This window comes from Myotis brandtii, unplaced genomic scaffold (assembly GCF_000412655.1).
Source record: "Myotis brandtii unplaced genomic scaffold, ASM41265v1 scaffold115, whole genome shotgun sequence".
In the NCBI taxonomy this organism is placed as follows: Eukaryota; Metazoa; Chordata; class Mammalia; order Chiroptera; family Vespertilionidae; genus Myotis; species Myotis brandtii.
Window position 1 is genome coordinate 2,034,929 of NW_005353967.1, and position 17,470 is coordinate 2,052,398.

Here is a 17,470-nt window from a genome sequence, read left to right on the forward strand (position 1 = left end):
GCACAAATTTTTGTGCACCGGGCCTCTATTCCTATATAATAAATGGCTAATATGCAAATAGACTGAATGGCGGAACAACCGAACAACTGGTCGCTATGAAGTGCACTGACCACCAGGGGGCGTGAGGGGAACATGGCGGGCATCAGCCGCGTTGGGATGGTGGAGCAGGTGAGCGGGAGCGCCAGACCAAGGTGGGGCGCCGGTCGCTGTCATTGGGGTGAGCCTCTGGTGGTTACTGAAAATTCTTTGCTCCCGCATGCCTAGGTCCTGCCCAGCGCTTGCACCTGCTGCTGGCGCTGGAGCCGCCGCTCGCACCCACTGTCAGCGCTGGCCCCACTTGCACCCACAGCCAGTGCCAGAGTTGCCACTTGCACCCACTGCTGGCGCCCGATGCCGGTCCCGATTGCTCAGCGCCATCAGTGGGTGTAAGCAGCAGCTGCTGGCCCCGATCGTCCCTCAGGGCTTCTCCACCTCCCCCTGCTCCTGAGGGGCAATCAGGGCAGCAGCCACTGCTCGCACCCAGTGACAGCACCAGCCCCACTCACATCCACTGCTGGCACCAGCCCCAATCGCTCCGCACCATCAGTGGGTGCGAGCAAGGCTGGCACCATCAGCGCATGAGAGCAGCAGCGGCGGGAGGGGCCGGGCAGGAGCACGGAGGATGGGCCAAGATCCGCCCCTGTGCCCACTGCATTGGACCAAGACCCAGCCCTGTGCACACTGCAGCCTTGCGGCCCACAGTTCCTTTCAAGGCGCACAAATTCATGCACTGGGCCCCTAGTAAATAATAATATCTTAAAGAACATTTCAGCATTTATTCAGAAGATGCTACTTATGGAAATGAGCCCAAGTTAGTCACTCTAGTTGATCTTTGGCTTAATTACTGGCATAATTTTACCCAACTCTGTTTCCTTCCTCTCCTGATCATCAGTGGGTCTCACTGTATCCCGTGTTTGCCTCTTACTTACAGTGAGCTCACTGTGGGCCTTCTAGCAATGCTCTTGGCTGTCAATGCCACACCCACTGACAAATTTGGTATTAGTACTAAATGCAGTGGGAGATGTAAAGGAAACATAATATAAATTTATATGAAAACCCTATCATAGAGATGGTGCTGGGGAAAATGAGCAGTGTGGTTTGCTAGAAAGGGTATAGGGTGAATGTCAATGTTCTTCATTCAGTAAAGGCAAAATATTCTCCACAGAAAAATACAATAAAGTGTTCATGCACTGTATTTGGGTTAAAAAAATATTCCCACCAAAAATGTTTCCCTTCCTTTCTTCTTATTTTTTGTTTTTTAATGTTTTGCACTGGAAACAATTGGTAGTCTCTCACTCTAAAATACCGTATAATTTAATGCAGTAATTATAAAAGCTTTTTCAGTTTCATTAGTGTCCATTTAAAAAAATAAAATTAAGTACCTGGAAATAAGTAGATGCTTATATCAAGGGAAGTTTTAATTCAGAACAACATTCAGAAAAATTATAACTATGTCATAGTGGCTGAGTAACAAGCTTGCATTATTAGAAACACAAAACTTATCTTAAAATCTTGCCTGACAAATATGGTGAAATTTATCAGATAAACATGTACTTTTGTGTATTTGCCTAGAGGAACACCTTCTTTGGCATTTATTTGGCCAAGGACTGTATTTTTGAATGGCAGCGATAATTACTTGTAACAGTTAATGTCACAGAGACTGCCATGTGTGCTTTGATTACTTAATTGTACTTGAATTTCTTTCAGAAAGAATGCTTTATTTCAATCAATCATATTTTACAAAATCAACCTGTTTCTTTTGTACTTCCTGAGTGAGCCACATTCCTCCGTCATTAACCCACTTCATGGCACTCACAGCCTGTCCACATCGCATTGTCTTTGCTGAAATGCTTATCTCTGGCCACAGGAAGAGCTGGTTGAGAACAGTGACCACATCACCCGGGTCTTTGTACTCCCACAGGCAGCACAGTGTTCAGCAGCTAGTAGAAACTCAATAGATGATTACTCAATACATTCATTGTCTTCATGATGAACCCTAAAGGAAATTCCCAAGGGCCAGAAACAAAGAAGCAGCTCAGTACTAGAGAAACAGTGTCCTGGGACTGAACACAGGGAAGAAGATGTTGCCTTGGGTCTGCAAATGGTGGGCAGCTGGAACCAAGACCCCTGAATAAAACCAGAGGCCTCAAAAGGCTGTTCCCTCAATGTAAACAAGTCTAGAAGAACTCCATGAATTGGTTGAGGGAAGCACTAATAAACTTTAATGACAAATTCAAACTCTAAATGGAGGTGTTGGGTTTGAAATTACATGATCTGCTTCATAATGAGAATTTCAAGTTGAGGGGTTGTTAATCAGTTCAAAAACCAGAAGAAGTCTTTGGGGCTGTGGCAGAAGAAAGAACAACACTGCTTATAAATGACGCCTGGTGCACATTTTTGGAGGGCTGGGGTGGTGGGGGAGGGTCCCTCAGCCCGGCCTGTACCCCCTCACAGTCCGGGACCCCTGAGCAGTTTGCCATCCATGAGCCCAGCTTCTGGCTGAGTAGTGCTCCCCCTGTGGGACCACACTGACCACCAGGGGGCAGCTCTTGTATTGAGCATTTGCCCTCTGGTGGTAAGTGCGAGTCATAGCAATCAGTGGTTCTGCCATTTGGTCGATTTGCATATTAGCCTTTTATTATATAGGAGACTTTACATTACTGGGTGCAGGGCATGTCCCAGTTGTGGGGAAGCCATTCCCACTGAACATGACCTCACAATAAAAAAAAATTACAAACTACCTAAGACAATGGACCTCACAAGAAATACTCAACAGACATAAGATTATGGAATTAGCACAAGAAGATCTGTAGATATTATACCAATCTGAAATAGCCTATAAAATAAGATTGAAGGAATAAGGATGAGTTAGAGTCTTTAATAAATGAACACTTAAGAGAAAATAATAGATGTTTTTAAAAAATGAGCCTTATAGACTCTCTGGAGATTAAAATGTGGATATTGACATTAAAAACTCAAGAGAGTTATTCTAAAGAGGATAGATGGCTGTGAGGAATTACACATAAAACTGCACAGAAAGGCGAAGAGATGAAAAATAGAAAAAAGACACTGATGCACGGAAGCTACAATAAAAAGTTTCAACATACTTGTAATGAATGTTTGAGAAAAACAGGACAGAAAGACTGGGAAAGAGGCAAAATACAAGGAGATATGGGCAAACATTTTGTGGGCCTGGACAGAATATGAGCTCTGTGGTCGAGGCGACACACTGAGTTGCAAACAGGAAAAATAAAAGTCTACCTACACTTTAACAAAAGAAATCTATTGCCCATGATAGACAAATAATAAACACTACAAAAACAACCAGAAAGAAAAGACATATTATCTACCAAGGAACAGCCACTAGACTGTAGCTTTCTCCTGAGCATATTATTGTCCAGGAAAATACAGACTCATGTTTTCAAATTGTTATAAAAACTATCAAAAACAGACAATTTTCCAAGACAAAAGGTAAGTGGATATTTTATGCACAGGCTATCTCTGAAAGGATTAGAAAAGGAATAATCCTTTGAGAATATGGACACCGAGTCCTGGAGGAAGGAACGATATTCATGGAGAATGGTGAGAAATCGGCAAACAACAGGAATAAATAACGACGAATAATAAAACCAGTTTAAATTTAGAAAAATTTAAACAGTACTCTTTGTCTTTCTGTGCTATTTTGTGGATTATTTTTTCAGCTCTTATCACTCCTTCAGTATAGCTATTGAGGTTTTTAAAAAAATATAATTTCTTCATTGTTTAAAGTATTACATATGTTTCCTCCCCGCCCCCCCCCCCTTGACCTTTCCCCGGCCACTTCTACCCCCAGCACATGCCCTCACCCTCCTTCTCTCTGTGTACATTGGTTATGCTTCTATTGAGTTTTTAATTTCAAGAAGATGAAAGATGGAAAAGAAGGATTAGATTTAGAGACTTAGTGCTTAGTCCCTGTATTCTTCAACAAGAAGATGGAGATAGTAATAGATTCTGTGAGTCATGTGCACAGTTACATGTTTTAAGTTAATCACCAAAAGAAAATAGAATTTATAATTTCCAGGTTGCTAGAGGGACTATAGGAGAATAAATAAATCCAATTGGTTCAAGAGAAGGCAGGAAATAAGAAGTAGAAACAAAGAATATACATGAGGGATAAAAAAAAGCAAAATGAGTTTGTAGCAGTAATTATAATACACTGAAGTGTATGACACTCGTCAGGTAACAGAGGGGGATTTTGTGTCTGAACCAATAACATAAAGCTGCATGTTGCTTATCACATGCACAACTAAATCTGCATAAGGACAAGGACAAGCTGAAAAAAAAAGTTGGAAAAGGGACACTTTCTCTTGGAAAATACGAACCAAGAGAAAGCTGGTAGTTATATTGACATTAGAGAAAATAGACTTGAAGGAAAACACTCCTGTGGGGCAGAAAGCTTTTCTACCAGCCGGTGTGTGACCGACTTTTCTTCCCCAGGAGACCTCGTACTTGTGCTTTCATCTCTGCCTGCAGCAAGGTTGGAGGCTGGCATCATATTATCTCCGCTGTACAAAGCACAAGACGACCACGTCAAGAGGAAAAGGTCTTCTGACATTTTCTAACATTTTCATTTGGTGTATCTGGCGTACTTGTTCTAAAAGGTGCTTTGGTGTTGTTTCCTTGTGTGTGTGTGTGTGTGTGTGTGTTTTTGGTAGTATTTTTCATTACAATCACTGTGCTCTATTTGTTACCGAGATGTAAGCCCACATCATGTAGTTTAGAAAGTTAAACCTGACAGAAAATGTACACATTATTATTATTACTACTATAACAGTTTTTTTTATTGCTGATTGTAATGAAAATGTGAACTTGAATCTCTTATTCTATGTCTTAGTTTCTTAGATAAAATGGATTGTTTTACCAAATAATATATATGAAAACCCTTTATATATATAGGGCTCATATATGTGAAAACGTTTTGCAAGTATTAATATTAAGGGTACTTTCTTACTAGAATATTTTAGAGTCTACATATATTTATAAGTTAACATTTTATTTCCATTTTACCAAAAGTCTTTTAATGGAGTTATACTTTCCCCAGAATCCAGTTTTAAATCAAATGGGACAACATATGAAAAAATGTATTTTAGTAAATTAGACTATAGGAGGAGAATACAAATGAGGTTCTATGTGAGGTTATCTTGACTTATGAATGTAACTAGAGGCCAGGTGCACAAATTTGTGCACCAGTGGGGTCCCTAGGCCTGGCCTGCAGGATCGGGCCGAACCCGGCTTTCTGACATTCCCCGAGGAGTCCTGGATTGCGAGAGGGTGCAGGCCAGGTTGAGGGACCCCACTGGTGCACTATCAGGGCTGGGGAGGGATAATGGAGGGCTCCAGGGCATGTCTGGACCCCAGCAGCAAGATCACCTACCAGTCAGAGCGTCTGCCCCCTGGTGGTCAGTGCATGTCATAGCGACTGGTCGACTGGTTGACTGTCTGCCCCCTGGTGGTCAGTGCATGTCATAGCGAGTGGTTAAGTGGCCTTAGCATATCATTAGCACATTATGCTTTGATTGGTTGAACAGACGACCGGATGACTGGCCACTTAGCATATTAGGCTTTTATTATATAGGATTTTTATCAATGGGTGCTCAGCAGTCAACACAAGGCACCCTCAGTGCTGTGCTGGCCAGTGACCATGAACATAGACATCACTGTCTAGTGCTGGGCACTTGTTTGTTGGCGACTCCACATATAGACTAGCCCCCTTGAACCTGTCTCCAATTAATTTTAAGAATTCTCAGGCTAGATTCAGATTCTGGCTCTAACACCTACTTGTTCTACATTGCAGGGCAAGTTTGTAGCAAATGCAAGGTTCTATCTCATTAACTGCAGAATGTGTGTTTCTTCTAAGGCAGCGGTTCTCAACCTGTGGGTCGCGACTCCTTTGGCAGTCGAATGACCCTTTCACAGGGGTTGCCTAAGACCATCCTGCATATCAGATATTTACATTGCGATTCATAACAGTAGCAACATTACAGTTATGAAGTAGCAACGAAAATAATTTTATGGTTGGGTCACAACATGAGGAACTGTATTTAAAGGGCCAGAAGGTTGAGAACCACTGTTAAAGAATCTTAACCGAGGGTAGGAAACCTTTGCAGGTCTTATAATTATCACACTGATAATTATGAGTCTGCTCCAGTCTCCATTTCCATCTTCAAGAGATATGCTCACAACTCCTTCTGCATTATTTTCCATGGGGGGAAACTTCTGAATGATCAGAATAGGAAACTCACTGAAGCCCATGGCACCCCAGAGTCCTGGGTTCTGTTTCAGCTCTCGAGCTTCCAACTCTGAAATGCCAACCAGCCTCTGCCATTGGAAGCTAAGTACCTCTGGAGGCACTGATGCCAAGGCGCCTAATGAGATATGACATGAGAGGACTCCAGGGTAATGGGCCAGGATGTCCCTGGCCAGCAGCCTGCCAGAATTAGGAGCAGGGATGCAGCGATGGTAGCTGAATTCAGAGCTGCCAGCAAGGAAGAACTGAGGGTGTGTGAGGACATGGTGGGACATTTTCTGAGCAGTGGTGCCAGGAGGTTGCATTTGGGTGCAACCCAACATTCCTTCAAGCTAACTGATATTAAATATTTATCTTGTGGTTCAAGTGCCTAAAGTACGACAATGAACAAAACAGGGCTGACGCAAACTCACTGAGGATCATTTCATCTAAAATAATACAAATAAGAATACCAAAGAGGAAGCCCAGTCAGCAGGCACTGGGAAAGCTGGCTGTGGGCTCCACAGGGCTGGGTTAGGAAGATGAGAGGATCATTTCCAACTGAGGAGTAAGCGGAAGCATGTCGGAGTCAAGGAATCATGGCACATGTAAGAAGGAGTTCTAAGGCAGCAAGATGGGGCCACTGTCACCACTGCTCTCTCGTTCACACATTCTTGTACACACAGAACCTGCTCCTGGCAAGGATGTCTTGAGAAAAGATTAACCTGGGCTCTCAGGGGCCCCTGGGAATGATGGCTTTGGTGAGACAAGGGGATGCTACACAGAGCCTGCTGGAGGATGGGAGGAAGGAAGATAGAAATGATAGGAGTCCAGCAGCAGGGACTTAGCACATGCTATTCAACACAGTTCCGTGGTCAGCATTCTGCTGGGTTCACTGGGAGAGAGGAAGCAAGTGTAGGAAACAATTCTTGTCGTAAGGAACCTGCTATATATCAGGGGAGAAAGCAGTCACACTCACAAAAAGGGGGTCGAATGAGCTGCCATGTAATCAAGTGCCAAATTATGTGGTACAGACCCTAAGTCTCAGGAGCTCAAAAAAGGACACCTCACAAGGGCTGGGGCAGTTTCTGACAAGTTTTCTAGGAAGGCCAGCAAGTGTGGAGGGCACCCACATGGGCAAGAACTGAGGAGTGGGCCATGGGGGCAGGGCAGGGGGAGCATGGCTGCCTTAGCCCCTAAGGCAGGGGTGAGGGTGGGGGGCAGTCTGGGCTTCTCACTGCAATACTGACACTAACAAATACTTTCCTGAAAAATTTTTTCAGAATGTGTCACTGAATGAACACCTGTGTGATTTTTTAATCAACAGGAAAGAATTGCATTTCATTAGCACTCTTATTTTTTTGCCCATTTTGATGTTTCTCCACCTGTTTTTAAAAAATCAAACCCAGTTGTACAATGACCAATCAATTTTATTTACTTGCCATGTATGTTTTGTGTAACAGAGGGTAACAAAGGTAAAGCTCTTGGTGGAAAAATATCAGTCAGGCTCACCTTTTATCAACCTCCTTTATATGAAAGTATTTTACTTTAATTCTTCACACAGAGAATTTAATATCAATATTAGTATGAATACTGCCTTTGGCATTTACGTTTTCAGAAAGTTAACATAAGTTAATAGAAGGTGAGTCTGGGTTATTAAGTACTTTTTCATAAACTCAGTATTTCATCCGTAATTAAATGCAAAGCATAATAAAACCTCATACAATTTGGTAGTTTTCAGGAGGCCAGGGAATGGGCAGTTAGGATGTAGCAATGTATTCTCCAAGATCACCAAGGAGTATTTGTGCTATGCATAGATTTTGCTTGAATTTGGAGGGTAGACTAGAAAGCATACAGAAAGCCTTCTTAGATTGGCTGTGCATTAATGTTTGATGTTTACAGTTAAAAAAATCCTTACAGAATCACATAAATAGTAAAAGGAACCTCTTATTGGAATGAGAAGAACTCCTTTTTGAATTTTACCAGGATTACCTCTGGATCAAGGATTCCAGCTGGCCACTGGGGGGAGACTCATTCACGGATCCTACTGATTCAAGTTTAGAAAGACCAAGCTGTCTTTAAGTCTAGCCTTCCTGACCATTTTGTCAAAATACAGGCTCTTCTTGTGAGGCCGAGGCAGGCACCAGTTCATCTGCAGCCTTGAAATTTTTCTTTGAGACAACAAAGAGTTAAAAAGAACCCCTGAGCATCAGGTGTGTGGGTGTCAAGGTCTGAAAAGCCCCCCCAGGAACTGGAGGAAGCAGGCACTGTGTGTGTGGGCTCTCTCTCCATCGCCCTGAAGGACCACAGGGCGGGTACAGGGGGAATCAAGAGCCGTGAAAAGTTCCATGGTGAGGATGGATTATACTGAGGCTGAAAGGGGAAACTTTTCATGAGAGCAGAGCATTCCCACACAGACAGCAAAGTTGCTCTGCAGATTCATTTTTCAGCCTCCAGCCCTGTGTTCCTTTTTTACAGAAACTTAGTGGGAAGGAAAAAAAATGAACTTGAAACCCTAAATATACACTATGATCCCACAACTAGATGCTTTGGACTAGAAAATGACAACTATGGCTCCTGAGGCAAAATGATATAAGGTGCTTTACAATGAGGATTGCATTTCAAAAGAAGCACAAATGATAGTTCCTGTTCTAAAAACTTGAGAAATGGGCTTCCACATCCTTCTGGAGGCCAGGAAGACAGAGGGTGGAGCCAAATGCTTTCCACCCAAGGAAAATCTGAACGTAGAAAATCAGGCTTCTTTGTGTATGAAGCATTTTAGAACTTGACAAGGATTCCCATGGGTCAATATTTACCCAGTCCTCTCTTCTCTACAACCTATGGTACCTTCAGGGGATTTTCAAGAGATGCTGTGTGCATGCCAGGAAATCAGAAACCTTAGTCTCACTTGTGGGAGAGTTTCCAATCCAATTTAAATAATCTAAACTATGATCCAGCAAATAGAAACCCACACACGTTTGTAAAGGTACAAGGCAGAGGAGGGCGACATGGAGACAGAGACATGCTTTGGAATCTTAGCACTTTTTGGGCAAAAGATTTCAACACAGACTAGAATACAATGGACACCCGGGGCTCCAAACCATTAAGAGGCTATTCTGTCACTGTACTGATGTTGCTGGAGGTAATACTACCATATGTTTTTAAAAAGCAAAAAGACATTACAATGAAGAAACACATGAAAAGGGTAAAACCAGGTAGAATGAGAAAAGTGCTCTCCTAGAAGCCACAGTGCATCCTATGGGTGTAGCACAACCTTGAGAAGTGACCAGGAGCCCTGCACACTCTAGGTCTGCTTCCTTGGTTGTGTCATCTACTTGCTCTTGTCAAAGTCTAATTGGAAGAAATCATGACTTCAGAAATATGAAAAATATGAAATTTCCTTAACCTCACACATCTCATAAAATGCATTCATTCATAAAATGCATTTCTAGAAGTATGGTTTTGTTGTGCTACTTTCAAGTTTGCTATTTACTAACTTTTTAAAGCTGATATCTGAAAATAAAAAAAAATTCATTCATTCATTGGCAGATATTTTAAGGATTATTCCTATTTATTTTGTGTAACAAACTATTTGTGACATTAAAATTTTGGTTAAAAAAAATAAGGGAAGTGTCTCCACAGAGGATGCCCATGAACTCTGCTCAAAAGTGGCCTCTCCTCTTTCAACCCATCTCCAATGAACAAAATGGAACATCAGCTCTCTTTTGTGACTTCTGTCCCGTTGCTGGCCTTCTTAGGATACTTTCATTGCTTTAGAGCAGCGGTTCTCAACTTGTGGGTCGCGACCCCTTTGGGGTCGAACGACCCTTTCACAGGGGTCGCCTAAGACCATCGGAAAACACATATATAATTACATATTGTTTTTGTGATTAATCACTATGCTTTAATTATGTTCAATTTGTAACAATGAAATTGGGGGTCACCACAACATGAGGAACTGTATTAAAGAGTTGCGGCATTAGGAAGGTTGAGAACCACTGCTTTAGACTCAAGTAGATTTACTTTTTATATCCAGAACTAGCATCTAAACCATAAGAGCTTGCAATGATTGCTGTAAGTTAAAACACTAAAAAATATTTTTACATTTGCCATTTTGATGTTCTAAGATTTTATATCTGGAAAGTTGATATAAAAGATATATTTGGTTTGAGTTTTAATTCTCCTGTATACTCAAAGTCTCCCATTATACTTATATAGTCACAGTTATAAATACTCTGAAAATGTTGAGAAGATGATAAAAATTGCTGACAGAAGCAAGTGGACCTAACTACAATTTTATGATGTGACATCCAACATCTCAAATAATCTTCAAATTAGTGTCTTGGTTGTGTGTGAGCTGCGTCAGTTTGTATTTTTGGCAGACGACAGGAAGGACACATGTTTCTTTACTGGGATCTGTATGTCTTGAAATGGTAAGTCAATAACCCCCCTGTTTTAGGTAAGAAATCAGTTTTCATTCAATGAGCACAGTTTTCAAAGAAGTTCAATATTTGAAGTACCTACCAAAAGCTGTCCAGCAAAGCAGACAAAAAGGATAAAGGCAAGCAGGAGGAACGCAGCTCCAAAGGAGATCCCGAGGATGGAGGTTCTACAGGAAAGAGAAAAGAATGGGTTAGTGTGGGGAGAGTTTCTCTTATCCTGGAAAGCCGTCAGCCATATCTTCATCTTAATTAGGACTTAATTAAATGAGGACTTCAATCCTCACTAATTTTTTTGAGAAATGAAAATGAACGTAAAACAAAACTGAAAATATGTCCATAGAAAATTACGTCCACAGTTGTGTCTGGTTGACTTGTGATGATGGCTCATTAAAACCACCCTATACACAGTCCTTTATTAAAAAATTATCTTTTTTTGGACTCACCTATGCAACAAGCACTTTCCGTCACTGTGTCCTCTTCCCTGCTGTTGATGTTTTGGCAGCTGCTGCCTCCAGAGCATTCTTACTCCCGTTCACTTAGGTAACACTGAGTCTTCACCCTCCCCACTACAATCCAACCAGATTCAACTTCCTTAAAAAATAAATGCATCTAAGTGTTTTCTGAAGTTCTCCCAAGCTTTCACAGGCCCCGGCTTTTACATTCTTGCACGAGTCAATGAACACACAAGCTTTCTATGATCATGTGAACAATGTGCCCACTGAGTTACAGATCGTGCTACCAACAGGTTACAAGTATTTATAAGAATTATATACATTTCTGAGCAGTCCTTTAAAAAATTAAAAAATTAAAGCCTCTTAAACCTTCATTTATTCCAAAGATAAAAGGGGTTGGGGGGTATCAAAAGAGCAGAACTACAATGAATAATCAAAGATGAAATTCAAATGGAATATCCAAGGAGAGGTCAGGTGTGTCTGAGACCATAATAAAACTCATGCCAATGACACTGGCTAGAGAAACTGAAGAGAGAGAAGAGCAGCAACACTCCGAATGTCAATAGACAGATGGAAGATCTAGATGCAAGTCAGCAACAAGTTGAAATCAATCTCTAGTGGGAAGGTGTTTATATACCACATACACCTATAGTATTGACTCAGCTCATGCACCAGGCCTATGTTAGGCTGCAATGTCACAAAGATGATTAAGATGTCAACCATATTTTTAGCTGCTTACAGTCTAGTAGAGATAAGCACTGTTTGTCTCCTTACCTTCTAGAACATCCTTCCTTAAGACATCACTCCAGTCCTCAGACCCTGGTTGAGGCCACAGAGGCCCTGGCTACCACCAGTTGCCCCAGCCTCATTATCTCCCCTACACATTCTCAGAGCCTCCTGCTTAGACAAGACAGTGAGGAAGGAGGGGACTGTGAAGCAGTGCACACCTCAGAGGGATGGACTAAAGAGGAACACGGTAACTCATCTGCTGAACTTTTGTTTGCCACCTTTCTCATCCATTTTATTCTTATAAAATAAGCTCTCAAGAGTTTCATTTGACTCTATGTTCACCTGGTTCCTTTTGAATATCAAGGTAATGCCAGCCTCATAAGGTTGAGCTCAGAAACATTATTTCTTTTTCTTAGGTCCGAAACTGTTTAGATAACAAACGAGTAATTGTTTATTGAAGGTTTGGTAAATCTCAACTATAAAACCATCTGATGAGGTGATGGTGATGATATGATGATACGATGACACAAATCAACATTCATAGATCATTTACTACATGCCAAGCACTCTTCTAAGGACTTTATATGTATAGTTAATTTACTCCTGGATAGAAGTTAATATTATCACCTCATTTTACTGATGAGAAACTGAAACCCAGATATCTTAGGAGACTTGCCTAAAAGCTATTTCTCTATTAAGTTGTGTGGGTGACGTTTGTGTTCATGAAATTGTATTCCTGATCCATGATTAGAAGTAGATATGTCACATTTCTGTCATGTTTACTGGTTCTATTTTTTAAGTCAATTTGGAAAATTTTCCTAGAAAATTATCCATTTTATTTAGATGTTCAAATGTAAAATATTATATTATTCTCTTGAAAATTTTAAAGTCTCCATATTTGAAGTAATTTCTTTTTGTACTAAATCTTATTTTTATCTTTTTTCTTTAAATCAGACTTTTGAAACTTTGCATGTTTGTTGATTTTCTCAAAGCTTTTGGAATATTATTAAAGTCTATGCATTCTGATAGTTTTTTAGATTATTAGTTTCTGATTTAACTTCAAAAAAATCCGTCTTCATTTAAACTTACATTGTTCTTTTGCTTAATTGTCACTTGTTGCTAATCTTTTGTATTTTCTAATAAATGTACTTAAGCACATAAATATTCCCATAATTACCACTTTAGCCAAATCCCATAGCTTTGATTTATAGCTACTCAATTGTCATTCTTTTCTAAAAGGCCTGTAATTTCAATTTCCTTTTAATACAAGAGTAATTCAGAAGTCTAACTTATAAATTCTACAAAGAGGCTATTTTTGGTCTGTTCTTGTTATTTCTAATTTCAACAGATTTGATTAGAGATTGTGCTTATTATTTATACTTTGACAGTTTATTTTTCTTCTAGGCTGTGATCAACAGGCTTTACTTCTATGATGGTTTATGGCTTTTTAAAAATGATATGTATTTTCTATTTTTCTGGAAACAAAGCATGTTCTCTAAATATATCTATTCAAATCCCCAGTGGGCTGACTTATTGACTCAATTTGGTCTGTCAATTTTAGAATGCATTAAGATTTCCAAGTAGGATTGTGGATTTGTCAATATATCTGAACATTTTAATAGTTTCTCTTTATTTACTTCAAAGAGATGCTGGAGTGCACAAAGATTTATGATTGTTAAACTTTCTTGGTGACTGTACCATAATAGGTCTTTTGTCATGTTGAATGCCTTGCATTTGAATTCTGTATTGTCAGAAATTTATATTACTGCTGCTTTCTTTTTTCTGTAAGCTGTTTCTCAAAATAACTATTTTCCATCTTTATTTCCAAACTTTCTCTTTTAATTTTAGGTTGATCTCCCATATATAATACAAAAGTGTGGCCTTTGATTTGTAGCCTCAATCTTTGAGCTTCTGTCCATGAATAGGATATTTTTATCCATTTACACTTATAAAATTCGTTAATATTTGAGCAGTTCCTTCCATCTTATTTTCTTAATATGTATAGTAGGATTCATACAGAAAATCACCTGCATGTGAAGTTTTGTGTGAAGATTTAAAAAAAATCAAATTTAATATGTACATACACATTTAAATGGTCTATTCTATATGTGTCAGGTTTGATAGACTCTCCTTACAATGAATTTTTCCATTTCATCTAATTTTAAATCTTGCTGGCCTTGAGTAACTTATAACATTCCATATTTATCCTGCCAATGTCTGTAGGCTCTGTAGTGGATTCCCTTTTATTCCTTATGTTATTAGTTTGGGTGCTTTGTGATTATCTCTTTTTCTTTCTTGATCAGTTTGGTAATGGTTTAGCAATAATTAAACTTTTTCAAAAAATCAACTTTTGGCTTTACTATTTCTGTATTGATTGGCTTCTATTTTATCGATTTTTTCTTCCTTCTTTACCAATTATTCCCTTCTACATTCTTGATTTGCTCTTTGTTTCCTGGCTTCCTAAATTGGAAACTGAGACTTTTTATTTTAACTGTTTCATTTTCTTGCTTTCTTTCTTTTTTTTTTTTTTTTTTTTAGCATTTGAAAGCTACAAATTCCTCTCTAAATGACTGCTTTAAGTACATACCAGATAATTTGATGTTATGTTTTGATATACAAAGCACTTTCTAATTTCTCTTGTGATTTCTTATTTGACTAGTGTATTCAAATGTATATAATTTAACAATAAAAAGATTGAAACAAATTTTGAAAAGATTTATTAATAAAGATGGAAACAATAAAAATCTTGCTCATTGTTCCAAGAATATATGTGTGCTGGGGCTACTCCTATTGAACATTATACCGGAAGAGCTAGCCAGGGAAATTAGGCACAAAAATAAAATAAAGGCATCAGATTGGAAACAAACAAGTAAAACTATCTCTACTTGTAGATGATACGATCTTGTATTTAGAATACGATGTCACAACGTGGCATTCAGACCCAGAGTGGCTCGAATTCTCACTGACATGCTCAACCTGAGGCTGTCCCGTGTTCCTGTCCATGGCGCACAGACCCTCTTGTTCAGTTGGAGGTACGCTTTATCTCAGGGAACAGAAATACCACCAAGCAAAGTAATGGCTGCTCAAAAGCTCTTAATTATAACCATTTATCATGCCTGTTCTATCAAAAGCATGTTCAGGCCCATTAAGCATACCATGAAGTTATATAACATAACCAATTTTAATTAACATTCTGGTTGCAAAGCTGTTTCTTTTTAAAACCCAAGTATAACTGATTTATGTACTTACTGAAAAGCAAAGCTGACTCCTCCCTGTCATGAGGCAAGGAAAGTCGCATTTTTTTTAGTGAGGATTTTCGACTTTGGCACTTTAATCAAGTATATTGTTACAGTAAATGGAAAAGGCTGATTCAGGACTAGGTCCTTTCTCCTCTCTGGTTTTTCCCAGCCGGTTCATTGCTTAAAGATGGTTCTGACAGGGGCAAGGAAGCATGTTTGCTGAGAAAGAAACCAGCAGAGATTACAGACTCCTCCCCCACCAAAAAAGTCTGAAAGTCATATTAGTTATAAACGATTTAAATGGGTAAACAAAGCCTTTCTCTGGAATTCCAGTTAGTGCCACGGCTCTCTTCCCTCTGTGCTCTCACTTCTCCTCCCCCAAGTAGTGATATGGGTCCCTCCATCAATGCTCTGTGAACCTCCGACACATGTATTTAGCAAAGACGATGAGAACTCAGGGAACTCACAGACCCTCAATAAAAGAAGTAATAAATAATATACATCAGTAAGAAGAAAAATGAAGAAAGGAATTTTTAAAAAGCATCGATGAGCAAAGAATTGGTAAACAATATGGGTAAATCTAAATAAATATTGACTATAATTACCATCTGGACCTAAAATGATAAGAAATAATTATAGAAGAAATATAACGATTACCTTTAAAATTTATTAAGTTAAGAATACATATATTTCCTTTTAACTTAATAAAGAAAAAAAATAAGTTAGGAAGAGAAGTGGAGAACAAAAGAAAAGCAAGGTAAATGAAAATAAGAGGGTAAAGCGGGTCTATATATATCAAAGAAAAAATCAAAATACAAATAAAATAAAGCATATGTGTGTGTGTGTGTGTGTGTGTGTGTATATATATCTATATATCTATATATCTATATATCTATATATCTATAAATCTATATATCTATATATCTATATATCTATATATCTATATATCTATATATCTATATATCTATATATCTATATATCTATATATCTATATATCTATATATCTATATATCTATATATCTATATATCTATATATCTATATATCTATATATCTATATATCTATATATCTATATATCTATATATCTATATATCTATATATCTATATATCTATATATCTATATATCTATATATCTATATATCTATATATCTATATATCTATATATCTATATATCTATATATCTATATATCTATATATCTATATATCTATATATCTATATATCTATATATCTATATATCTATATATCTATATATCTATATATCTATATATCTATATATCTATATATCTATATATCTATATATCTATATATCTATATATCTATATATCTATATATCTATATATCTATATATCTATATATCTATATATCTATATATCTATATATCTATATATCTATATATCTATATATCTATATATCTATATATCTATATATCTATATATCTATATATCTATATATCTATATATCTATATATCTATATATCTATATATCTATATATCTATATATCTATATATCTATATATCTATATATCTATATATCTATATATCTATATATCTATATATCTATATATCTATATATCTATATATCTATATATCTATATATCTATATATCTATATATCTATATATCTATATATCTATATATCTATATATCTATATATCTATATATCTATATATCTATATATCTATATATCTATATATCTATATATCTATATATCTATATATCTATATATCTATATATCTATATATCTATATATCTATATATCTATATATCTATAAAGGTAATATGCAAATTAGGCTGGGACTCCCTAACAGGTCACGACCAGACAGGAGGAGGTTGTGCGTGCAGGTGAGGCCTGGAACGGAGACGGAGACAGAGGCAGGGGGGCCAGCCCGAGCTGGCATGGTGGCTCGGGTGGTCCCGGAGCGGACCCAGGCAGGGGGGCCAGTGCTGCGTAAGTCAGGTGCAGGTCCCAGCCCCCAGCCCCTCTCACCCAGGCTGGCCACACCCTCATGGGGTGAGGGTCCCCGCTGGGGGCCTTGGCCAGCCTGCAAACAGCCATCAGCCCCTCACCCAGACTGGCCAGACACCTCAGCGGGACCCCCACCCTGATCCGGGACACCCTTCAGGGCAAACCAGCCGGCCCCCACCCATGCACCAGGCCTCTATCCTATATAATAAAAGGGTAATATGCAAATTGACCCTAACAGCAGAACGACTGGGAATGACTGGTCACTATGACACACACTGACCACCAGGGGGCAGACGCGCAATGCAGGAGCTTCCCCCTGGTGGTCAGTGCGCTCCCACAG

The 17,470-nt window shown here is 38.8% G+C and overlaps 1 protein-coding gene across 6 annotated transcripts in view; it reads right to left on the minus strand.

The window, feature by feature from the left end:
- The window catches only part of ADCY2 (adenylate cyclase 2 (brain)), a 281,136-nt gene that overhangs the window by 52,387 nt on the left and 211,279 nt on the right, over positions 1-17,470 (minus strand). For all 6 annotated transcript variants that reach the window (XM_005858116.2, XM_014548519.1, XM_014548515.1 and 3 more), the window contains one exon: positions 10,829-10,913. In XM_005858116.2, coding sequence (XP_005858178.2) covers positions 10,829-10,913 — 85 coding nt within the window. The remainder of the gene's footprint in view (positions 1-10,828; positions 10,914-17,470) is intronic.